The sequence below is a fragment of the Epargyreus clarus genome, unplaced genomic scaffold (genome assembly GCF_041222505.1).
Source record: "Epargyreus clarus isolate Ecla_fem2 unplaced genomic scaffold, WU_Ecla_fem_2.2 ptg000007l, whole genome shotgun sequence".
NCBI lineage: Eukaryota > Metazoa > Arthropoda > Insecta > Lepidoptera > Hesperiidae > Epargyreus > Epargyreus clarus.
In genome coordinates, this window is record NW_027332215.1 from 14,600,524 (window position 1) to 14,628,006 (window position 27,483).

At 33.9% G+C, this 27,483-nt stretch overlaps 1 protein-coding gene across 7 annotated transcripts in view; it reads right to left on the minus strand.

The window, feature by feature from the left end:
* The window catches only part of LOC140743488 (glucose transporter type 1), a 66,010-nt gene that overhangs the window by 8,943 nt on the left and 29,584 nt on the right, over positions 1-27,483 (minus strand). For 3 of the 7 annotated variants that reach the window (XR_012102468.1, XM_073074787.1, XM_073074786.1), the window contains exons 2-10: positions 17,410-17,470; positions 16,691-16,792; positions 14,868-14,964; positions 7,382-7,547; positions 6,449-6,586; positions 4,077-4,172; positions 2,467-2,627; positions 960-1,084; positions 73-243 (exon numbers count right to left, since the gene is read on the minus strand). Coding sequence is in view for 6 of the 7 variants with exons in the window: in XM_073074787.1 (XP_072930888.1) it covers positions 73-243; positions 960-1,084; positions 2,467-2,627; positions 4,077-4,172; positions 6,449-6,586; positions 7,382-7,547; positions 14,868-14,964; positions 16,691-16,778 (1,042 nt within the window). In the remaining variant the exon portion in view is untranslated. Of the gene's footprint in view, positions 1-72; positions 244-959; positions 1,085-2,466; positions 2,628-4,076; positions 4,173-6,448; positions 6,587-7,381; positions 7,548-10,337; positions 10,458-14,867; positions 14,965-15,945; positions 16,040-16,690; positions 16,793-17,409; positions 17,471-27,483 lie in introns of those variants that run through there. The other 4 variants (XM_073074789.1, XM_073074790.1, XM_073074791.1 and 1 more) reach the window with 4 other exon arrangements.

Genomic DNA, 27,483 nt, shown 5'->3' on the forward strand with positions numbered 1-27,483 from the left:
TACATAGAATTAAAACAAAGTAATTTAACTAACTTTAAAATAACTTTAATTGAAATGTAAAGAAAAACATACCGAGTAAGATAGGCCAGCCTTCATCAGTGCCGAGGATTTGTTCGATGCCGAGCACCTGGGATAGCAACAGGCCTACCGTGACGGCTAGCTGGTTGACGGTGCCGAGTCCGCCGCGCAGGTTCAGGGGTGCGATTTCCGAAATATACATTGGCACTAAGGACGTATTAAGTCCTAGAACAAAGAAAGATATACGTAATACCTACCTAAGCTAGGTTTCAGTGCTTCATCAGCTATAATATAATTTAAAAACAATTGCGATAATTTTTCGTAATTATGAATTTGACCAAATTTGACCAATATTGGTATCGGTGCAGGTTGATTAATCGAGTCACGAAAGATGCAAATTACATTAATTGGGTTATGCTAGTGGGACCGCACAACCGATGCGGTCACAGTTAATTTGCCTCCAATTAATCCTGTGGTTTTTAGCCACCTTGCACTAACGATGGGTGAATTAAAAAGGATGATAAATTACGGAATAAATATGACTCAATGAGAACTAATAACACGATAGGTAGTCTATCGTGTTATTAGTTCTGATTGAGTTTTCTGTACTTATATTTCAATACTAACTTGTAAGCTTTTTTTTAAATTTATAACTAAAGATCATTTATTTATTAAGGTTATATTTATTTACAATTATACTTACTAAATATATGAATTTTTAAGTAATAAAATAAGTATAAACTAAAAAAGGACTTATTTACAAAATATACAAGAAAACTATGAATAAAATAAGCCACTAAAATTGCCGTGTGAGGCATGCTTCCCAAAACGCTAGCGGCGTTTCCGTTTCGTTGCTGCACGGCAAAACTTAATCTTTGTGCAAAATAGCCGCCAGCTTTTGGTCACTTGTAAGGTTGTGTTTAGGAAAAATAGATAATTACCACAATTGACTCCGATAATAAATCTGCCAAAGAAGAGCATTTCGTAACAGTGTGAGATTTTGGTGAAGCCCATGAGACTTGCGCCGCTGATGCCTAAAATGTTGTTGAGCAGGAGGCCCCCTTTCCTAAAATTGCACAAATTTTAAATTATGTAATAAAATTATAACTGAAAACACATTAGTTGTATTCAAATATAAGTTTAAAAACGTGAAGGTAATAAGTAAAACGTTTTAAAAAAGGCAAGAAAAAGCAACGGAGGGTGGGGCCAATATATTATGTACTTATGTTGTATAATATGATCTGCTATCTGCCTCTTAACTCTCTGACTGGAATTGGAAGCTTTTAATATATGAAAACAAAACTAAAGCGGCACATGTTAGAAATAATCCAGATTTAATCTTACACAACTTACAGTAGCAGCTTGTTAAATATGCTGCATATTTAATACTGCTGTAACTGAAGTTTTTATTCCAATTGCCCTATTAACCAAGCGTGATGAAGATTTGCGAATGTTGTAGGAATTACTTGCTGCTTTTGCCATCTCGTTTTACTCTTCTAGAGTTATTAAAGAGCTCGTATGTTGTTTTACCATAGTGCCTTTTTGGAAGTATTTACCGCTTAAATTATTTTCAATTACAGTATTATAAAATAAACAATTTTGAAATTAACCACTCAACTCCACTTTGAGCGGGTAAAATAAACTGCTTACCGTGCTTAAAATCTACAAACCAGTATATATTCCCGCATCATATTAAAATTACAATTTGAAAATATTTAAGTAGCGTTTATTTCACATCCAACATTTAAGTTCATAAAGGGAAGTTTATATAGAAGACGGAAAAATTTAGTCCACTTTTATATTTTGTTTGTCTATAAATGAGGAATCATTAAATATACATTTTATACATACAATCATTAGTCAAAAGCATTAAAATAAGTAACTGCTTATTTATAAAACAGTAATAATAGAATAGGCATGGTTAATTAATAATTTTAAATTGATGATTTTTTCAATCTTTATTTTATCTCTATATTTATTATAAAATCGAAAGATTTTCAACCAAACAGTCAACGCCTCTGTTACTAACTTAAGAGTGAAATTTTCAAAATTGTCTTTTTGGCCGCAAGTATGTGTAAAATTTAAGAACTCTAAATTAAGCGGTCTCGGCTGTCCGTTGATCTCTGGCATAATCAATTAGTCATTTAGTAAGTTAGCCACATATAGGTATATTTTTGTAATATCCTTTTAACTTCTTTTATTTCGATACCTTGCTCGATAGGTTGTGTTAACTTTTTGAAACGCGTTACTATTTTGGGGTAAAATCGGTCGTTTTCTTTTATTTTTCCAAACACATATCTAAGGACACTTGGGTATTTGAGATGAACATCACGACACCTTAATTGGTAAACTTATTGGGAAGAACCGAGAGTATAAACAAATTGACAAACATACAAGATACGCACGGAAAACATAACCCTTCCTTGGCAGTAGGGTAAAAAGCCATACCTTCCAAACCGGTTTGCGATCATTCCGCCGGAGAAGCCGCCAAGCATGCCGCCGATCGCAAAGATGCTGACCGCTATTGAGTATAGTCTGTTCACGGCATCTTCGTGTATGTCCTTGCCGTAGCGATCTTTGTATACATCCTTCATGAAGTTTTCGATGTTCTGCATACAGATAGAACATTACTGATGATGTGACGAAGATGAGGCAGATATTTATGAAGCACGGTTAGAGTAAGAGCTTACGGAGTAATTTGGCTATTGTTACGGAACCGCAGATACTGGGCAGAACACGATCGTATGTTGGATAGAAAGGGGGGGTTGGATAAATTTATGCTCACCAAAGATCGAAATTTGATATCTGGTAGGCGTTAGTCTTTGCAAGGCATTGCATAGATTGATTAGTAAAAATGGAGGTAAGTTGCATGCCGCGGAAATAAATCGCGCCATAAAAGTGGCAACTATCTTTTACGTCCATTTTATTGCGGGAGGCGGCTCAAAAACGGTTCGTGAATTCTTATCCAATGTCCATATTTGTGACCAATACTAATTACATCTACTAACCACTTTCTAGTAATTTTAACGAATGTGTGTACATTTAATCTTCGTGAAACGCTAAACCATGACAGGGATATAAATTGCTCATACGTTTTCAGGGATGTCAAGTTGAAATATTTAATCTGATGTATTTTATTATTCAAGCTTTACGAGCAGTCGAAACTATATGGCCACGAACATATGAGTATACCCATTTCAAATTTAATCTCGGCTGCGAAAATTAGTTATCAGTGGTATCAGTGGTAGTTTCATATAAATTACTAGCTGACCCGGCAAACTTTGTACCGCCACAAAATCTATTTATCAAATATATTTCATGTAAAAAATAGGCTATGTTACTCGTGGATAATGTAGCTTTCGAATGGTGAAAGAATTTTTAAAATCGGTCCAGTAGTTTTTGAGCCTATTCATTACAATCAAACAATCAAACAAAATTTTCCTCTTTGTAATATTAGTATAGACAACACGATTGAAGTAGCCAACGAGTATACAGGTGTTAAGTGGACACTGTCGCCCATGGTATCTCTAACCAACTCCATCTAGAAGAGCGGTTCTAATCAATCATAGATACGTTGACACTTGGGCTAGTGCCCAATGATAACGAATGAAATGTGTCCTTTTTAAGGCGGTAGAACCATCTGTTGTTCGCCTCCGGCGGTGCCGCCGCCACACCCATTTCTGCCTAATAACAGCAGTATTTAGCGCTGCTGTGTTCTGGTTTAAAGGGTGTGGGTAGGGGACAAATACTTTTCCGACGCATTCCAGCTTAGTCCTCAGGAGTGGTGGCACATCTGTGGCCAATCTCGGGTAGGAATCTAGTCTTCTCTTGAGTTTATTGCAGAATGTCCATGGACGGCAGTAGCGATTTACCGTCAGGTGAACATGCTTGTTATATTATAAAAAAGCATTAACTCATCAAACTTTAAACCGCACACAAAGTTGCTTAACTTTTTAGATCGATTGAAATCTACACAAACAGCGTATCTATTCATAATTTAGTAAAACTATGTTGAAATGTACATATAGTGTTTGTGTAAGTAAAGATGGATATCTCACTCTGCCAGGAGCGTTGATGACACCAGTGTTGTAACCGAACTGCAACATTCCGAGCACCGCGGCTAAGATGGCGTATGACAGGAAGAATGTGAGGCCCTGGAAAGAAAATTAATAAGTACTACCATGATTGATTTTTTAAACAACTTATAGTCCGCGTCAAACTACTACTCTGTTCTGAGGTTGTTGCGAGCGATTCATAGTCTTATAGAGCGAGACTCTATAAGACTATGAATCTAGTAATCGTAGGTACACGCTATTTAATATGGACGTTTCTTTTTTCAAAAGTTGTACATACTGTTAACGATATTGCATTTAATGAGCTGTATTTATTTTATACACGCTTGTACCTACACATTGTTTGGTTTGGAATAAATTATTAACGAATACCTCAAATAGCGTTTGTTACAATTACCAGTGACTCCACGCCTAGTTGACGTTGAGTACAACGTGATTGCTTTAATTAAATTCCATTAGAGGGCTCATTAAATAACGAAGCAAGTAGAATAATTGACGTATATAGCTCGTACCTACTCACACATTTTGATAACATCTGCAGCGGCGTGGTATTTGTACTTCACCGTCAATTTACTGTCAATTTTACGTCACCGAACGAAAACTAAAAGCTAGATATCACAGACCTGTATTTGTTTTGATAGGTCTGTACTAGATATACTTACGATGTGTATGTATATGTAAAATTATTATACAGTTTTCAAAGCAAATAATTTATAGCAAATATCCATCTTAATTGGAGGATAATAAAATCTCATATTACGAATACGAATCAATATAATATCCATTGCAATCAATTGCACATAACAGTAATTTATATAGTTTAATATGACATGAATTCCCATTCAGTAACGTTGTTTAACGGTGTACCTATTATTTATTAAACTATTCTAATAGCACGAAAAGTGGCCGAAGGAACGGAACGATAATAGGCTAATTTATAGTGAATAGCAAAATTTCAAACATTTATTTCCAAGATAGTATTGAATGTGGTATTTAACCTTTTCATTTGCTTTGGGATTTATCTGTTGTTGTTCCCGCAGTGAGGACTAATTCCTGTTACCTATTATTTTATTAACTTGTTAAGTTGTTGAAAAAAGTTAAAAACAAGTGAAGAATGAATTTTAAAAGGCGATCATTTAAAAATCAAATGAAGCTTAATTATATTCGTAAGTAAATACCTACCTAGGTTTCACTACTCGTTTAAATTATACAAAAAAATTAAATGAAAAGCGTTCGTATTATCTCTCAAAGCGTATTACAGTATCATACAAAATTTGCATTACTGAATTCACTGTGTGGTTCGGTTTAACCAATGTAAGTTATGATTATTTAATACCACCGATTTGATATTGACACCTACATAATTGCGAGAGATAATTAATACATTGCGGGAATTTTGCCGAAATAATGTTTCATTCAATATGATTTTAATTAGGCTCAGTGTGGATTTATTGCGTAGATATTCGAAATGTAGCTTTGTTTAATTATTTAAACGTAGTGGGCGTCTATTTAAATTTCAGTGCGAGACAAATCATTCATGATCTTTGTGACACGATTGCAATTGTTTAATTTAGACTATTGTGATGGCGACATACCCCCTGAAGTGTCTAATATGAAGAAATTCTCCCAAAAATATATCCAGAATCTTGCGTTTTCGTTTTTTGCTTCACTAGCTTCTTCCTATGATGAATATGCTGTCTTTCATACATTATACTATTTTATACGTTTATAAAATGTTTCCACCTTGCAAAAAAATAGATAATCAGATATTGGTTACTTAAACGACTCTAACATCAGCTTCAGGACATTTTCTTCAAAACTATGTTTGAGATATCGCAGTGAGGTTGAATGATGTTAATAAGTAGATAAGTAAGTCAATGATATCATTTTACTTAAAAATACTAGCGACCAAATAAACCTATAGGTAATGGCAACCTAGAAAAATGATACTTCCACATTTATAATTAAACAAAAAAAAAACAGATTTTGTTTAACTACGTCATGGACGTAGCGATCTTGTGGGATCTTAGGTCAGTATTAAAAATAATTATGGCTTAAAAACTAAAACCACGCTAAAATTGCACAAGAAAAATCGTTAATCCTGATTCCTGACGATTCTGACGAGGAGAATGAGATAAAATTATTAAAATGGTGTATTGTCACCGGTTCTTGACAATTGTTCAAAATTTTAAATTAATTGGATCATTTAAAGTGGGTAACAATCGAGTTCAAAGATTCCGTTTCATACATACATACATATATACATACATACATACATACATACATACATAAATACATACATACATAGATACAACCCAAGCTAATAAAATCGTGATAATGAGCCTTCAAATCTTTACCTGTTCAAGTAACCTGAGTTTCCGGCGTTGGGAGTGTTCTTCGAGCCTATCGACGTACTCGCGCAACTCTTCGATCTCCTCCTTCACCTGCTGGACTGTGTCCAGCTCCTGCTTGATGGCAACCATGTCGCGCTTGACCTGCCAGCGAGAACACCGAATATAGCTATCGCAAATATTAGAAAGCTATCGCTTAGGTAGTCATTTCTTAAGAAAATGTGTTAGAAAATTATACCAAAGCTTTTTCCCTGTTAACTAAATCTAGTAGACAGATGGATGTATCTTACTGTGAAGATATTCATATATCATATGCACTGCCGAGTACGCGTAAGACATAATGCGACCTCAAATAACGCAAGACCGCCTTTTTTTAAGACAAGTCCTACATTCGATTATTGGCCAACCGCAGCGCGATTTTAATGCTACAAATTCGCTTACTTGGTATACGTATTATGCGCGCCCCGTGAATATGACTTTCAATAGTCCTTCAAGCGAGGACGCAATTAAAACGATCAGTAATTTATGGTTCAAATGCACGGGAAATATTGAACCAAACTATAGCCGCTTGTATGTGAGCAGGAAATAATTATCGAGGGCGTTATAGACACGAGTGCATGGCGTATGTGAAAATTTTAAAGCATTAAAAAAAAACAATAATAACCGATTTGTACATTTACAATAAAGCGCTGATTAAGTGCGCTTTAAAATTTGTAGAAGTTTTAATTAACCGAAAGAGAATATTCGGAATATATTCCCGGGATATTGTAAATTCACAAACCGGTTAATATTTTTGCAATTCACTTCGGTCCTTCGAGCCAGATATAATCAAAAACATATAAAAAAATAAAATAGAAATACTAAATTACACTTTGCAAAGCCTAAAATTGATTCATGATAATACAATTTGTCCGTCAACAATGACACAGGACAGTTTACCTCTGAGACTTCACTCTGGCATGACTCCACACTCTTGGTGAGCTCCTGCAGCTGTGTTCGTATCTCGCAGAGTGCGACCGTCGTCTCGAGCTGCCGGTCGCCTCGCTGTAACTCGTCCAGCTTGGCCGACAGATTCATGCTCATCACGCTCACCTGTCTCTGAAGGCTGCCAAACAAACAACAAAGTTGTGTCTTAACTACTATGTTTCTGTATTCGTTTTATATAGAAGCGATCTAGCTCGCTTAAAAACAATCAATGGGTTGCACTCCGGGAGGGCCTGCAGAAGTGAAAACTTGAATATTAACGTTGTGCATTTTTGATATTTTAGAATGGTTAGGGAATAATTTTGCACGAATTGCTTTAGTTATCGGAATCGTTCACAAACATGACAAAATATATTATATTTAAAATTTAACACTTCAGAACTATTACAACATCTTACGAATTTTCAACCAGGTCACGTGCCCTGAGGTGAGTTTAACATTTTTAACCTTCACAAAAAGTGCACATCGCCGCTAAAGAAGTTTTCACTTCAAAAATAAACCATCTTATCTACAGTTTCTGAGAACAATGCCTGTCCGATAACTAGGTACGTGGGCATTAAATCGTCTTAAACTTATGGATATTATTATCTCTGAGATATTTATAGATGACCCCTCTACAAATGTTTGTAGATATGAAAGGACAATCGTGCTAATTATTCTACCAGTGCTTCTGTGATTACTTCAAAGCAAGCAAATATTTTTTACAAATTCGGGCTTTATATCCTATTTTATTTACACTTCCTACAAGCTACATCTAAAGTAAATACAGCTTCATATTAGCCATCCCTAAACAAAATATTTAATAGTTCACGATAAAAGTAAGCCACTAGTTCCTAACATACATAATATTCCATTTTTATACAGTAAAAGGACTGTTTTTAACAAATATAAAATATTAACGCAAACGTTTCATGTTTTAAGAATATGACTCTGGATTGCTTTTAAATAATAGAGTTCTTCATAAAAACTGAAATACCTATGTAACGATTTTTATGACTGGGGGTGTAGGTGGATATTATTACGTGATATGTAGATTTGACTTTTATTAAAATACGTAAACATAATAAAATATATTTAACATAATAATTTAATGAAAGCTAACATTTTATAAATAAATACCAAACTTATATCGGTCAGTATAAATAAACATGTTTAACATATAAATATATATTATAAAACAAAAATAATAATAGCTACTTACTTTTCGCATACCTATATAGTGGTAGAATTCGACTACATATCTACATAGAAAATTAGAAGATTTTTAGTTTATGAGACTAACAACGATAATACTTACTAAACAAAGAAATAATGGTGGTTGAAAAAGGTATTGAAATGTTTGGTTCTTCTCTATTTATACGTAAGAACATCCACCATTTCTTTTCCAATCTTATTGTTGATAAAGATAACAAAAAAAACGGTTGACAAATAGTGTGCGTAATAGATTTAGTTTTTTTACGTAATTATGTTAAAAAAGTTTTATTAAATATTATTTTAATTGTAAAATAGAAAAACGATTTATTAATCCTACTTAATTCCGAAAATTAGTTCATTCTTACGGTACAACGCTCAATGTAGCTCAAAGTACGAATGTGCAAATTCTATAATTGAAGCTTATGGAAGCTTACCTTAGAGCCAAAATTTAATAACATCAATAGGCATAGTTGGTGTAAAGTCTAAACATTGGCGTAGCCGCAGCTTTTGATAAGGAGGAAGGATTTGAATGTTGCTATGAAATCCTAAGCAACTTGCCCACTATTACTATAGCAAGGGCGTGGAGCCACGCTCTCCCCGACATCTATAACTTGCTATAACGTTGGGTGAAATGCCTAAAGTCAAATATTTACCTTTATACCCATGCTTTAATTGCTCTTACTTCATGGTAGCAAAGAAAGCGTAGGTACATCGGTTGATGTAGGTGTCGATCTATATCTTAAAATAAATTGAAGGAGATCTAAATGTTCTTCATAACCGAAGCGCACAAAGAAAAAAACTAACGGTGAAAATCGTAAATAATTTTCCAGGCACTTTTCTTTATGAAAATGTACAAAGTCGCTTACAATATCATCTAGAAGTTATTACGTATCATTTGAGAGTAGAGATGCTGTAAAGTTACAAAAGTGTATAGTCCGCGTAAAACTGGTAGTCTGCTCTGAATATAGAAACGAATCGCGCCGCCGTAGCACATTGTATGACTACACCTGCTCACAACTTCAGAGCGGACTAGCAGTTTGGCGCGGACTATAATAACCTATGCCTGGTCCAGCAATGTACAAGAGTAGGTATGTTTGCAATCAAATAAATTTCATATTGTATTAACCAATGAAATTGGCTTCGAATTATTTGCAGCAATAATAATCTTTCATAAAATATAATCGGAATTTCGCGTTCTGTTCAAATGATAGGCGTAATTTTGCTTGTACCAATTAACGCTTAATTACAGTGAAATTAAACAGGTCAGCCCGACAGATTGAAAATATTTCTCTTTGAAAGATTAATTAATTTACTGTTTGTTTATAGCATTAATAACTAAGCATCTGTTAATAACATATTTTTTTCAATGTTTTTTTCTTGTAACATTACAATATTTAAAAAGTCATGAAGTAATACGAAGTAATATTTACTGTTTAGTGATCTTAATTTGCTTCTAAAAATAAAAAGATATTCGTATATGGTTTAAGTTTTAGACTTTATCTTAAACCTTTGATTGGGTAAAAGACATTTATATCGAAAGCTTGTATCCATAAAATCATAAGTTTTTAGGTGGTTTATTTAAGACACACACAATATTTTAAGAGGAGGACTTTTTTAGCTGCGTAATAGAGACTAGACGACCTCTTTGTATAATATAACACAAATAACACAAATTCAACTTAAAAAGAGTATCGATATCGATATTTGATTTACGAACCCTCGATACTCGTCGTATTGCTCCACGGCTTTTACATTCCATATATGCTTTTCAGATTCTCTGTCATCACGGTTCACCTGTTCGCAATACAGCTTGGAGTGACCGGGATTTTCTTCCCCTAGATTCCAACTGGATTTTTCATTCTTAAGCTCAGATTTTCCTCTGAAAAGTATGGCCGATCGTAGTTATAAGAAAAATTCTAATAAAGGCGGATTAGTAATTACCTCTAAGACTGTGTTCAATCTCAATACTTCATCTTTTTCTTTAGGCTTGTATTACCAGTTTTACAATAAGTAGAGTAAAATAAAATGTGCTTTTTGTATAGACACCTACATAAAAATATGTTGATTTATTTGATAAGAAATTTGCCATTGTAGATAGTATTATATTCTCTGACAATGTCAACTGGCTATCCACGCAAATAGGTTCACTAATAATTATTTATTATTGTAGTGAACTACATAATCGTACCGTGTCTCCCAATTCGCACGGCCAGCGCGGTGGACTATGGCCTAATCCTTCTCTTTCTGAGAGGAGACTCGCGCTCAACAGTGGGACTGTAATAGGTTGGTGATGAATATACTCGTAGGAAAAGAGTATTTACGTGACGTGACTTACACTTTACATTACGTGTCTTAGACAGTTGTGATCTTATTTAATTAGCAACTGGTCCCAACTGTTCTTAAGGATTTAATCAATTATTGTAGATCGCGATTTGCTAAAGTGTTATCAGCGAGGTGATTCACCACGAAGCGCGATGAGAGCATCAAGCACGATCGTACAATATTCAGTGAAAGCGCCAGTTGGATCCCATTGTAGTCCTTGCGCTCGAGCGACCCTTAGGTGGTACATTAACTGATCACCTTTGTGCTTGAACTCATTGTAAAATTGCAACTGGAGTAATAGACTACATATAACTTGGTCTAGCAACCGTTATAAATACATCTAACAAATATCGAAATTTGTCACATATAACAATAACGCATATACTCGTAAGACAACATACGAGTAGTTGAAGAATTTAATTGAATACACTTGCCTTAAACCCTAGAAAACACTTTTTAATATTTCCTCGTTTTTGATTTAGAGGAACTAAGTAAATAATATGCAATTAAGCACATAAATAAATTTATATATCAAAGGAAGGTTTAAATTTCGAGAAGGTAATGAGAACCTCTTATTCTGCAGTGTACTTGATAGTTTCACTAGAAGTGCTTCAGTGAAGCTTACAAAGTTCCCTAGAACCTCTTGATAGTCTTCGAACGCTATTTTAGTGCACGACTCTTAACGTAATTAAGTATACAGAGAGCGTCGAGCTCAAAGGTAAATATTAAGTAATTAATATATTTTTAAAACATGTAACTCAAAGCGGAACGAATTTCCGTATGCAATGTATACATACAAGCATAGGGATATGCAAGAACGCATCTATTGAACTGTTGTATTTTTTATTTTCTTTTTTACTCGTTTGTCGTTATATTATGTGTCTTAAGTTTTCGATTTACCCATATCCCACTATTTTGTAATTAATTAAGATAATTTTTCGTTGTCATGTGTGTGTACAATGCATTACGTAATAAAGTTATTTCTATTTCTATTCATTGTAATCACCTGATGTTGGTTGTTCTATTCGTATACATGATGCAGGTAAAAATAATTTATAAGGGCTGTTTCTTATCTAATAAGTATTGATTGACAATTTTGAGATTATCTAGAAAATATGAGTAGCCGTCAGAGTACAGTAGTCAGCAGCCGAGGGAAAAAGTTCGTTTTAGCGCCAACTAAACGGATAACTATCGAATTTGGGTCACCGCCAATTTAATCTTGATCTGTCCAAAAATGGTTACTATCGTACGGTCAAATTTCGAAATACTCGTACGTCAAATATTAAGAGTAATTTAAGTTATGAACTAGCTTATACGTGTATCAGTAGGCATGGATTTTGTCAAATAATTATTAACACCGGTAAGTCAATTAGCGTGTTTACATGCCTAGATATTTTGATATTTACCTAGATATTATGATTCCCAGGTACTATGATACATAGATATCATAATTTTATTATATGCTTTTAAATTACGAAATATCTTAGTAGTAAAATAACCTAATAAATAATTATAATTTATTTTATAAAATGTTACGTTACCGTTTTATATATTTCGTTTATCATTTCTAATCATATAATGTATTAATAAAACCTAATCCGTAATAAAAGCTATTTAAATAGCTTGCACTGAAACTGTTGCATTAATAAACAATCTTCGATTGTTATGTCATATCATTAATGGAAAATTTAAAAAGTGATTGATCCAAAAATTAAGCGTGCCCAATTTGTTGCGTATTTGTTTTCCGTATTAGGTGTATTAAAAGTTTAATTTAAATAGACTCTACCAATAAGTACTAAGTATTGTTAAGTTCGAACAATACAAGTACAATACAATTTAACTTGAAATGCTTATTTCGTAACCTCCTTAAGTTACGTTACAGAAAGTAAATAAACGCCCTATTCCAGAATAAAAACAATACCTTCACTTAGATATATATCTACGTTTCATTCTATATAGAATGAACATGTGCATAATGAATTCACCTCGATATGCCATTCCAAACGCCTCATGAACAGCCTTCCGTTTGTAGATGACAATAATGTTATTATTAACAGTGGGAATATTCCAGTTACATTGTACAGAGAACGAGTTCACTAGAATACAAGCTCCACATAATAAAGTATTTTTGTACGGTGTCTTCTCACTTATATGACTTAACTTAAACGTTATATGATAAAGTTACGTATTACGTTCCTTCAAAAATCTTTTTCCTGTCGCTCCCGATTAGCAACTGAAAGTGGGGATTAATAAAAGAAATAGACTATAAAAAAATTACCTGTGTGACAGCATAGAACATTGTAGTTCTTTAGAAATCAATGATTGACACTTGATGTTTTAGATAACTTTAGTCCACCTACAGCTAGGCCTCTCTGGTATCTGGTTGAGCGAATGTATTGTGTTGTACAGAAAATACATGTCGATTTATCAAGTTTCATGTGTCGATATAACGCATTATTATTCAAAATTATTCAAGGGGTTTTTACATCAATATCATATAGTCAATTAACACGTTTCGCACAAAAGCGCTTTCGAAATAAAACGCCAATTAAATGTTATGCAATATGTTAAGATTATACGTTATTTTGGAATTATCAAAAGCTTTCGTCGTCAATGCACAAGAAGAAGCCACAATAAAAAGCGTTTATTATTTAGCAAAAGTAGTAATAAACAATGTACAAGTAATACCTACCCTACGAGTATTAGGGCTGCCAATCTTTCTATATTATTCTCGATTTAAACTGTATTTCCATTGGATTTCATTACGAAAATTTAAAATACACTTGAGCTTTTCTGTATTTTTGAGTAAAACTTAGTTATTACATCTTTACACGTGGTACAATTTTTGAACAAAATTATTTCTATGTGTTCTTTTTTATTAATACCTATCAATGAAAGTATGCATTTTCCATATGTTTCACAAAGAATGTGTCATTGTAACTGCTTTTTTCACCTAAAAGCTAGTAGGTAACCCTAAGTGGAGTATAAGCGCAGGGCGTAAATTGTTTAACGCAGAGCTCTGCAGTGGATCTGTCGTAATGGCTCCCACTCGCAAGTGTCACGAGCAGCACTTACATAAATGCATCGCGGTAAGTGAAGAATCATGCTTATCCTTTATTTTACAAATCACAAAGACCTTTGTCTGTTTTATATATCAGGTACTTACTTATATTTATCTACGAGTAATACGCGACGTTGTCGCATCAATAGTAAGTATATTAGGTACGCAAGTTATTCCAATAGATAATATATCTATAAGAGTAGGACTGTTACTACGAACTTTAAACAATATTTACAAAAAATCATACTATAAGTGTGACAAAACCTATTGAAAGTGGAAAATATGTGTATATTATGGAGCTACTTGGCAAAAATATTATATAGAATTTAAAAAGATAATAGATAATTTAAAAAGATGTAGTAGGTTCCTATGGTTAACTTTCTAGTTCAAGAAATTGTTTTTATATCGTCTATATTTACATTACAGATTTAAAACTGCATCAAACGTACAAAAGAAATCTACAACAATCAAAACACATCACGGTCACACACATGCAAGCGATCCTTCCTCCCTTAGTGGTAGGTTTTCTATTCGGAAGTGTCAGTTAAAATGAATTGAGGTGTAAGCGAAAACGCGGTGCTCGACACGGTGTCAGCAGACAGGTCATGGCCATCGATTGTAATGTACGCAACAGTACGGTGAGCTGTGGTCCGATGTTATGGAGTAAGGGAAAGTGAGTGATGAATCAGGCACCGCGAGTCGCATCGTATAAATATCTGCAATACAAGATATTTGGGATGCTAAGCCAAGGTGAAAAATGTATAGACACACCGACACACAGATTTTCATGAATCGAATGCAATGAAGCCAATAGTAAAGGCAGAAAGCTAATGTTTTTCGACATTTCTCTAGGGTCACACGTACCTAAGTAGAAGTTCCCTGAGTGTTGCTTCGTCCTCCTCCGTCGGCGCATATCGTGTCAGCTTGCCGCCGGCCTCCCGGGCCACATGATCAGGTACCACTGTTACAAAACTCCTCGTTTATTGGGGTCGCTTCGTATTCAATTGAATAGTATTTGCTACGTTCCTATGGCGACTAAGGCTCATTCTTCTGGGAAAACTATCGTATGCGATAATGATTTGATCGTCCACTTCTTGCATGGAGACGAGTTACGATATTAAATCTTCGTTTTCGAGCATGAATGCTTATAGGTGTCGTGGTCATACGTAAATGCAAAGAGCCTTTTGTCAGTCGAATGTTATTTTTTATTCTTTATTACATTCGAGTCCTCGCAAGTAATTGTGGTGTGCAATAGTTATCAGTCCGTATCGTAGTTCTCATAAACAGATTGACACGATGCCGGTTATCCGGCAGTTCCACAATAATGTTCTCCGTTGCAAATGCGTTTTTGTGTATTTGTTACAAAATTCGGACCAATTGAAAAGCAAGGTAATATCTATTATAATTCGGGAACGAAGTAAACACGATCCTGATGTTCATTCGTTTTTACGAACTGCAAGAAACCCCTACGTAGCATAAAATCGAACCACTGCTACCACCGTAGTATTGCCAATTAGCGCCAATGGCCACGACAAGCGGTGCCCTAATCAATTTTGAACGCCACAAACAAATGGAGTATGTAAATAATGACCAATTCGGTTACAACTTTACCTAATTCCTAAGCATGTATATATAAATGTGAATATTTATGAACAGCGGTTAATTTAACAGAGCGTAATCAGCGGCTTAATACATTGGATCGAGCTACGAGCACACAGTACAAGTATTTTACAATCTAAGACGTTTAAAAGGATAGAATGAAAGAACCAAACGGAAGAACCAAAAATAATGTAAGACTTTATCATTTAAGATAATACATATAAATAAACGTGCAAGTATTCATTAAATGGCTTAGATAATATAACATACGCCATTTATGGAAAAAGTCCTATTTGCAACTATCCATTCAGTTAGTAATTATATAATCAGGGATTATACTTACTTTTTATGGACTGTATGATAACATTAAGCCTGATGAACGTCTCAAATAGTATAAGCTACCACTCATTTTCTTGTTTTAGCACCGCCAACCGTTTCTAAAACGTAAGCGCAAAGTAACATACAAATTATCCTATATTTCATATAAGTCTCATTATTATTAAAACAAAAAACTGATGCTCTGATTAGAATAACAACTATTAAATATTTGAATCTATATTGATAAAATAATACGACGTCATAAATGATTTTTAATAAAACAAAATATATATCGATTATCACCTTAAGGTTCAAAATCTTAGTTTCATGGATAAACAAAACGGCTGCTAGTTAAAAAAACAATGTGAGACAGATACAAACACGGCCGACACGCTCGGTATGAACCAGTTATTTCACAATATAGCATTATATTTTTTAACAATTTTAAAATAATACCTAATATATTATTTCATAGCTCTAGCATTCTATAAATAAGGCATGATTGATGGACATAGCAAAAACGCAACCAACGTAACTTATCCCAGCCCTGTAAGTGAATACGCATAGTTTTATAATTAACCGTAGTAGCAGACAGGTCCACCTGATGTAAAGTCCATGGACATCTTTAGCCAACTCCAAATGGAAGATCTCTATCTGGAACCGATAGATACGTCGTTCCTGATGACAACTGTAAACTATTGTCGAAGATGATGAAATGGGTTGAAAGGCGGCCGTGTTCGTGTCCGCTGTAACGCTAGATTATTATTTACCTGAAATTTGATCGATGGGTGAGTACAGCGGGGGCTCGTCCCCGCCGGCGTGCTGGTGCTCAAGCAGACGGTGACACGACTGTCTCATGAGCGCTCCCGACACTGGCGGAAACATTAACATTATTATTTTGACATCTTTCAACAAATCCTTTTTTGAAACAATAGTCGCAAGTGGCTCTTGTAGGCAATTCTTCATTAGCCCATTAGGGATCTTGCTCAACCGCTCTTGTCCCTATGTTAAGTTGTAAGAGGCGGGAGAATACCAGAAATAAGATTTTTTGCGGCAAAATTCGATTTAATTTCGAGACAGATTAGTACGATTATATTTCTACTCAAAAAGGGAATTTTTCCGCCAAACAAATTATATAAGAGCCGATAAAATCTATAAATATCTCTATCTTAAATAGGAGTTTCATAAGATTTAGATAGAACTCCTGTAACCTAAAATCAGTAAAGTTGTTTCCATCGAAGGATCGAAGAATCGAATTTCAACGAGGATCTAGATAAAAAAATATTACGTATCAAATTTCATAACATAAAATATACGATAACGAAATTACGATAGGTGAAAATACGAAATTGAAGCACGCCCAGTTTTACAACTTTACTAGCCACAACAGTAAATAATGAATATATAATTGGTAATAATATATTATTATTCAGTGTGTGTCCGTATAACCGTATTTTTATAATAAGTATTATAATAAAAGCCTCATTACCTGTAATCTAGTTATTGTCATTTCACTACGACCGAAGGCAGTCTAATGGACGACATTGTGTCTGAAACAATAACAATTACATAAATATAATTATATATCTAAATACATGAATTAATGTAAGAAATACATACATTTTGGATCTACTAGGATTGAGTTTATATTACATTCAAATTATCAATTATATATTTAACACTCCGAATAATGCGTATAATCCATTAGGTATTTCAGTAGGAGGATCTTTTCGAGTAATTTTTACAGATAAAAAAATATACACGACAAATAGATAGCTTCTTTCCTTAGGGAAGTCAGTAAAAAATAAAGTAATTGTCTATAAATTATTAAATGTTAAAAGAAAATGTACCTACCTCATCAATACACCCGTACATACTCCTAAGCAATAAACGTAATTACAATGATAATTCTGGTGGTATAGTGGCATTGCATTTATATTAAAAGGTAATTTATATGGAGAAAGCCAGAATGAGCATAGACCACGGGCGGTGCACATCTGCGACCGCACCATGTTGGAATGGACTGCAATCGCTTGATTCACGAAATCGCAAACGGTGTAACCCTCGCATAGCTATGCGACGCACGAGGAATTAATGTGGAATTTTATTCAACAAATCGGAAACCTATATATCTCAGGGATCCAAACCTAACACGCTTCCAATCCCACATCCTAATTTTCCAATTATCAAATATCATCATTTCATTTTAAGCAAATAAGATTTATAAGTATTCCGTATTCACAAATTTCTTAATCGCTTTTTAAGTAAGGTTTTATAAAAATATACACAATGAAGGCACCCTAGAACTAAATAAACACCTGTAAACTGCTGATACCGGATACAGCGTTCCACTGAACAAAATGTCCCACTTGTACCGGATTGGATTCAATTTCCTTTTAAGCTAGCACTGTCATTTGTTGTTGTGAGCACATGAATATAGTAAAGTTGACTGTCCATTTGCTACTATCGTTTGAGTAACTAGTAGCGCAAACCAATAAACTTAACTTTTAACTCGAGCGTCCAAAGTTGATGGGCGACTATTTAGTAGCTCATCCTGCTATGCGTATGTATGCGTGGACAATCGTCCGTTGAAAGATTTTACAAAAAAAATCCAACGCATACTGCTGGTCGATTGGTAGCCAATTAACAAATGCTACATTAATATCGCCAAAGCGCTAGTAGCCAATGGGCGGTTATTATATTAGAACTTGGTATGATATAAATAAAGCAAAGCATTCAAGACGTAGGATCTACTCATAATTATCTGAGCATGTTTGATAATTAGTTTTACTTTAAAATATGAAATAACAATGTTAATTAATGTGAAACAATATAATATTCAAAATTATTTTATTTTGTTCGCTTCTGCATCTTAATTTTATAGAATATTAAAGGAAAGGTTTATGGGTGTATTTAGTTTTTAGTACGTACGTTCTCGTTTAGCAGTTTTAACAAGCGGAGCAGCGAAGTAGTCAAAATGTTTTATATCTCATAATATCTGATGTGTACCGACTCCTATAAAATGGAAACTAAATTTTACCTCAAGTAAAACTGTAATGTACGAATGGACGAGAATTATATTAAATATTAATGAGTGTTATAAAATATTACCTTATCTTAATGTTCGCAAATAAATACATTATTTGCGAACATCTACAAATATCCTATTATTACAATTATTTTAACACTGTATAGATATATAATTATCCCCTTAATCATAGACCGTGCACTCCTTGGCTAGTAATAGCACTATAAAACCTATATTAAATTATAAAAATACAAATAGTTCAGTACTTAATTCATGTGTATAACATATCGCCGTAACGTTAGATAGTTTTAAAAGTAATGCCACTGGTAATTTTCTTAGCGTTGCTACGAGTAAGAAGGGGTTAGCTCATACTTCGTGGAAAGTTTTAATTTGCTCTCATTAAAATACGTCATAACGAAACATCATAAATCCCAAGCTGAACTACAGAGCGGAATTCACAAGTAGAAGCTGGTTATAATTAATTACAAGTTACAAGCTTTTATTTAACTTTACTTGTTAGTTAGTTTCGAGGTAGATTCGCGTAAGCTAATTATAACGTACTTCTATATATCCCGCCTACTTAAAATTTCTCGCGAATACGGCGCACTTGTATAGTCCCTACTAGATAAATTATTTTATAAGCATTTTGTGCCTATTGATGCTAGCGTTGAGTTTTATTCTCGGAACGCCTCTTTGATAAAACCATTTTTGTTCTTGAAGCAGAATTTTCGCGTTGAATTTCTTCACCTGGTATTTATCATTTGCCTTTTTATCTCAATCCATAATTATTAATTAAAAACGTATAATTACTTAATACACGAGAAATTCTATGTTATCTTTAATTAACAATTATGGATACTAGTCTGAGGTATAAAGTAAGCAAAATCTTTGTAATATGTGCATAATAATTATAAAAGCTTGAATACTTTACCGATTTATAGTAACGTCCATCGTTGAAATCACAATATTTAAAATGTTTAATCAAATGCAATGCTGCAAAAATGTTAACAACGTGAAGGGCGAGCAACCACCACCCGATATGTCGTTAAGTTAGTTGTGCGAGAGCTCAACGGAAACACTTATTCCAGCGCGATGGAAGGATAAAGACTGCTCGTTAATGAGTGCTCCGTGGGCCCAGCGGAGCCGCGCATGCGCGCTACGCCGCTTTATATCAAACATGTAACTCGGTGCACTTGCAATATAATGAGACGATGGACCCGTCGCCGAGAGGTCAGCTCCGATTGCCCTGCCTAAAACGCCTCTACTTAGATTTTATGCTTTAAACTTAGACCTCCATCGATAGGTTTGTCGATTCGAAGTGTATATATAAACAGCCTGAGATTAAGCTGTTACATAAGAACTTATTTTTAAAAAGGCACGTTTAACAGGTAGAAAAGGGAAGCATTAAAAGGTTATTTACGCAACAGATACTTTATTAAAATGTGCGCGCCCGTCAGACTTTATTTTGCAATCCCGGTAGGTGGGGCGATAACTTTCATTTCTTAACTACGCACAATACACTTTTTGTAACGCCTGATTGTATAATGGAAATCATTTGCAAATATTATTAAGTTGTGATTATAATTATCAAAGTGTTAATCAGTATAAACTTTTTGGTTGAAAATAATAAAATATCCACTACACAACGTTTAATATCTGGATACTGCGAAAATGTGAAATGAAATTTAAAGAGTGATTCGTTCTATACCATAAAGCATCAATTGGATCTAAATTGAATGTTTTTCCGTTTAAAAATAAACCAACATCCACTTACATTTAGAATTTCCAGCTCGTAAATATAATCGCCTTAGCACCTAATAATAATCTATTGTGTATTATTATCATTATTGTAATTACAAGAAACTGCAGGAAAACTAAAAGCTAATTACACCAACGACTTAACAACAAATACCTTACTGAGTCGTACTCAATAAATAATCTTATAGAATACCCGTACAATTGTTTCTATTTAAATAAGACAACCGCTTTCCGGGGAATGCCACTATAAAATTCAATTACATATTGTCAATCTAGACTTTAGACAATAGAGTACCTCTTCCTACCTCTAACCTTTCGAGCTACTCACTGCATTGGAAATCCAAATTTAATTTTAAATAAAATAGGTTACTTTAACGTACAAGTAACAAGGTTTTAGTGTAGCAAAATAATGCCTTGTCACAAAGAAATCTATAATTTTACTTACTTATACGAGTACTATGGGTTTCATATCGCACTTAAATATAGATTTTTACGATAATCAGCTCAATAGAATAATATTTGTTAAGAAGATTTGGAATTTTATATGCGTCACATTAAAAATAATCTTAAGCTCTTCGTAAAGTTCGGCCGAACAAAATTGTATCATAGGCATTTTTGTTCGTGGCCAATCTCAGATAGGAATCCAACCTTATCTGGTGTTAAATACAGATGTCCATGATCGGCAGCAGCCACTTAACCTCAGGTGGACTGCATGCTCGTCTGCTATTCCTGCTATGTAAAAAAATCTGAACACTTATTATGCTGAATACGTACATAACAATAAGTTACATCAGAAGGTGAATATTCGAGCACAGCACCTTTAATGTTCGAGAGCTTTTATGTTTCTGAAAACTATTTTACCGTAAATTCTACAAAGTAGTTTGCAGCATGCCCAAATCCCCGTAGAAACGCATTTATAATTTTAGAAGCTTTGTTTTACTCGGTTCCACCGTATTCACTATATTTATAAAGGAAGCTTGTTGAAAAGGCTTTAACTCGAAATGTTTCGAGTAAGTCACCTACATTATACACGGCGTATTAGATATTATCGCGAGCTCATACTGCCTGAATATATACTGTAGTAGTGCAAAGCTTGCAGGAATCTCCGGTATTATACGCCGGTGTGAACTACGCCCTGTACACCACCTACTAAGAGATTCAGGAAATAAAATCGTCTACAAAATACTTTTAAAAATGGTTTCCCATTAATAAAATATGAAGCCAATAAATTATATTAATTTTACTACCGACAATCGAAAAGTGACATCGCAGTTTCACTAATTCACGCTTCTAAAATAATTTATTTTGTTGTTATATTAATCTAAAATCCATCCTATGTTAAATTGCTTTGTGACTTGACTTCAAATGTCACGGAATCTCAAGCAAAGTATCCTAATCAGCGCTCGTTGTAATGGCCCTCTGAATACAGGCCTCCACGAAGCGTGATTAAGTTAGCCCGCTCTGTCGTTAGAGCCCGTCTCGTAACAGGACACTAGCACTAATCTAAACCGGCGTTACGACTAAACCTGAAACGTGAACGGCCGTAGAACTTTCCTAGTGATTACCTTGACAATTGATGACTGTATTTTGCCCCAATGACTCCGACGCCAATACCAGATACCCTGTACATGATTTAGTCACGGAAGAGATGGATCGCCCAACAGACATTATATTTTAGACTTCAAAGACCTTTATAAAGGGCTCAAAAAGCTGTTGTTAAAGAAATACTTTCGATTTTTTTTACCTAACTACTCAACAGACATCAGCAACAGTGCCAGTGGATTATTTTATAATCCACTGGCACTGTTGCTGATTATAAATCTGTTGCTTCATTATAAATCTTTACTAAGAATGTATTCTTACACCACAGAGAAAACTTTAAAGTATAGTAACCCGAGTGGGGACATGTCTAACTAATGTGGTATGTATTTTAAAAGTTATATTAATTGATTTATTTATTTTTAACTCTTATTTATTTATAATACAAATTTATTTATAACACTTAGTGTGTCATTTAAAAGTAGCAACGCGGAAGGTAAGCCGACCTTGTAAGTCGTCAATGAACGTAATGTCCTTAGGTCTAGGACACAAAGAGTACTTTAAGTAGGCCAAAGCTAAATGAAGTTTACACCTACGATCAATATGAAACTTATTAAGCAGTTTGCTTGCAAAACGCGGCATTGAATTATTTAGCTTATGTTATTTTATAAAATGTTTATATATATACTAAATAATGGTTATTCGCTATATTTATATATTATACTAGCTGACCCGGCAAACGCTGTGTTGCCATATAAATAAAAAAAATGTTAAGGGTGAACAACCCTTATCACTTAGTATGAAAAATAGATAGTAGCCGATTATCAGACCTAATGAATATGCATATAAAATTTGGTGAAATCGGTTAAAACCTCGGAGGAGTACGGTAACTAACATTGTGACACGAGAAATTTATATATAAGAATTAAGAATACATTTACAAATACTGATCTCATTAAAATTAATATTTTTTTTGTTAAATAACTGGACTTTGGGCTAAAACTCGTCTTACTCTGAGAGGAAACCAGTGTCCAGCAGTGGGACGAGGGATTTGGGTAATGGGTTGACGACCTTATTTATTTTATACCACAGTAACTAAAGTAAACTGACTAATATATACGATCTTAATATAATAATCAACGATATTAGCTTTCAAGTAATGAACTAACTCACAATAACATATAAGGACAGTACTCAATTATAAAAATACATGTATATGATTCAGCAGATCTATTTATACACCAACCTCGTAACCTGCGGTGCAGACACAAATCTCATCAGAGATTCATACATTTTACATCTACGCCGTTCGTGCGACGATAGCTTTATGTAACGACAATGGACATGCATTTTTTACGCGGTTGCCGAGGTCACTACGATCGTGGTACGGACTACGATCGAGGTCGCTACGAGGCTACGAGGCTACGGGGCTACGGGTGTGCTACGTACACTAGTCTTCACTTTCGTATTACTTATTAAATCTTAGAAATCAATGTAACTCTAATATAGTATGTTCGATTTTTGGTAATATTTAAATAGTTTGTATACTGGATATCTACACAAGTAATGATAGGTTATGTGTTTCAGTATAATTATGCTTGTTTGCACAATACGATAGTTTCATTTTGTTAACTTCTGTCAATCTGATACGGTTATTTTGTGAATTTAATTACAGTTTATTTAATTGTAACTAGCTTGGAATAAACTATAAAGTTTATGAAGAGGAATGCATACAAAGTTACAAAAGATATATTTACTTACGAGCGAATTATCTATGTATGTTTTTTTTTTATAAAAAAAAGTAGATAGAATTGCATACAGTCCACCAGATGGTAGGTAACTTCTACCATCCATCTGTAATCAAGCCACTATCCACACTCTCGGCCACAGCTCCGCCGCTACCCCGGAGGACTTAGCTGGAATGCCTCGGAATAGTATGTATTATAAAATCAATATATTAATATTTTTTTAACAGTGAAGTATAACCTAATCTTAGTTGTTATATAGAGTTATATACGCGTATGTTGTTGTATAGCACTTATAAATAAATATATATGTAGAGATAATAAGATAATACATGAGCAAGATAAAAATAACATTAATGCAGCCACCATTATTACAGGAATAATGTGAAAACAACATTGTTCTAGGGTTGAACACTGAAAGGAAAATGTTTTTAAAATTCCCACTCTCCATTATGTCACAGACTCAGATTTATTCTAAGAAATTACACAATTTTTTTCAGGCGTAAGCGAAGCCTTGGGCAATCTCTAGTATGAAATAAATATTACCGAGCAACCTTAATACCCACCACACTAATTGGAATTGAAATCTTTTCACCGCTTTCTTAGAAGACATGGAATATCTTTCACTTTGCATTCACTTGCGGGGAATATTTTTAACTCGTAAAAGAAACGGGTACTTTTCCCTTGTAAGTTTGAAGTAATGTATCCAATTAGTTCATTTTATCAATTCTCAGTGAATTAAACGAAGGAAAAGTGGTTTGTAAAAAAAGGTTGCACTCCGGGAGTGCCGGCAGAAGTGAAAACTTTCGAAACGTAACCTGAATAATAAAATATAATAAATAAAAAATGAAGCTGACGACCATTGACGTATTTTTTTTGCTGACACCGGATGACATCTTGACTTTTGCAGTTTTCTTTGTCGTCTTACAAATTTTCGGTCAGGCCTCGTGTCTTGACGCTTGTTTAACATTTTTACACATCACAAAAAGTGCACAATGCCGCTAAAGAAGTTTTCACTTCAAAAACGATATATTTCATATTAATAACTGGCTTGTACCACAACAAGTAAATTATGGTTTCGGTGGCACATAAATTGCGGTTTGAGAAAATAATTATTTCGTAGCCAAAATGTGTTACCCGCACCAGTGCAATATATGACTGTACACGGTAGTTAGGTATGCTTTAAAAAGAGAACATCCTAAATTAAAAGCTGACTTATGCCATTTACACCCAGGTCAGTTTTCAGGGTTCCGCAGTCAAAATATATCACAACGATTTGTCACTTAGATTAATACGTGGGTACGTGGTGCTACGACTATTCACAGAGAGCGGACAATTTTTTCATAAAATATATTTTTAATTTAAAACACTGTATGTCGCTACAAACGGTTGCCAACCAAACCTTTCATTACACGGGTGTAATCCATTACCGGTTCGTTATATTACAAAATGACTTTCAGATCGAAGCTTTACTCTCAATAAGTAAAAATCATAAAAAATCTTATATATTTTATTTTCAGTCGGTATCATTTTATCTTTTTCGTACAATTTAATTTTTTGTAATGTTTTTGTTTTTGAATTATTGTAACATCAAAACCTCAATAAAGCCTGTATATCCGTAGTAATCACAGAATTATTAATGTTAATAATTATTCATGATTATTCGTATTGTCATTGCAGGAAATTTATTAATGTTGCCTTTAGTCAGTGATGGAATTTCGTTCTGTTATTGATGACTAGTCCTAAATCATATTTATAGGGATACCAATATGTGTGGGTAAATAGCGAGGTAAGTAGGGATTTTCCACACCATGTAAACTATATGTAAGTAAGCATAAGGCTTAACCAACTGAAGGTATGGTAGAAGTGATGCCAATGTCGAAAGTTAAGAAACTAAATGTACCACGACTAACTTACCTTATATTTATATAGTCACTAGCTGACCCGGCAAACGTTGTGTTGCCATATAAATAAAAAAAATGTGAGCCGTCACGGGACGCCTGGCAGATGTGAAACATCGACATTATTTTTTAAAAGTAATATGCAGAAAAGAACATATTGTGATAGGAACTAAATATGTCATAATGATAAAATAAAATGGCAATAATTGGCGTCGCATGGCGACGCGTCGCCACATCGTACACACTACTGCATATAGACTGTATATATATACCATCGTATAGCGTGGCGGCGCCACGGCATGCGTCGCCACGCCAGAAATCGGTTTTACGTGCGGCTATAGATGTTTCACATCAATAATTAACTTACTGATGACTTGATGGTGTGTCATAGCGTGATTTTGCTTTCTTTGCAGGAGGCTGATCACTTTCACTCTCTAAATTATCACGGTCAGACATTTTATTATTAGAGAAATAATTTGTTTTCAAGCATTGATCTATAACCTGAAGTTACGCCGCAAGCGGGCAAAACTTGAAACATACAAAATACGTCAAGTGGTGTAAAACGAGTTAAAACGACTCCAGTCGCTCTCGCGCGGCGTAGTAATACACACTAATGTCACTGAACACGTTAAACGTCATTATTTTGAATTTTAAGCCTCAAAATGCCTTCTTGTGCAATGCGTAAATGCAAAAATTATGCTCGAAAAAGAAACAAGCTTCATGGAATCACCTATCACACGTAAATAAAGAGAAATTATTAAATTTTGTTTATTTTTCGTGTTCGATCCGTCATGATTACGTGAGTAACCAGAAAGAGACAAAGTATGTTTTTGTCAATGAAAGTGATAAAGACGCAAAATGCATGGTCATAGATCAACAGAACAGAAGTGACATTTTATTGAAGCTCACGATGTTCATATATCGTATGTTATAGTTTAAGATCCCACTGCTTAATTTTTATATTAGTGTGTTTTTTGTCAAAATAGAACTTTTTATAGTTTATTTTAATAAAATAAAAGCGATATATGGGAAATTCTGTATCCTAATCTCTAAATTTTCTTCGATACCTGTGGTAAATAATAAAAAATATTACCATAAAATTTATATAGGATAGTATACGGTATTTTAAAATTTCTTTAATTGAATAAATTAACCTAAACATAATTTAATAAACAATCTTTGTATAGCCAGAAATTAATCCTCAAAAAGACCACGGTAAGATTCGAATCTTATATATAAAATTCGCATGTCACGATGTTAGTTACTTTACTCCTGCGAAACGGCTTTACTGATTTTCATCAAAATTTATATGCATATTCAGTAAGTCTGAGAATTGGCTACTATCTATTTTTCATATCTCTTAAGTGATAAGGGTTGTTCACCCTTAACATTTTTTTTATTTATATGGCAACACAATGTTTGCTGGGTCAGCTAGTACATAACATTTATAAAATGTACACAACTTTGCAGTTAATGGTCGTGTGTAAAATAAAACTGAAAATAATAAACATAAATTAGTAAAGATACTTCGCCGCCTTGAAATTGAATGAAGCCACAAACGGCTTATTAGTAAGTTCTTTTTTTTAATTCTT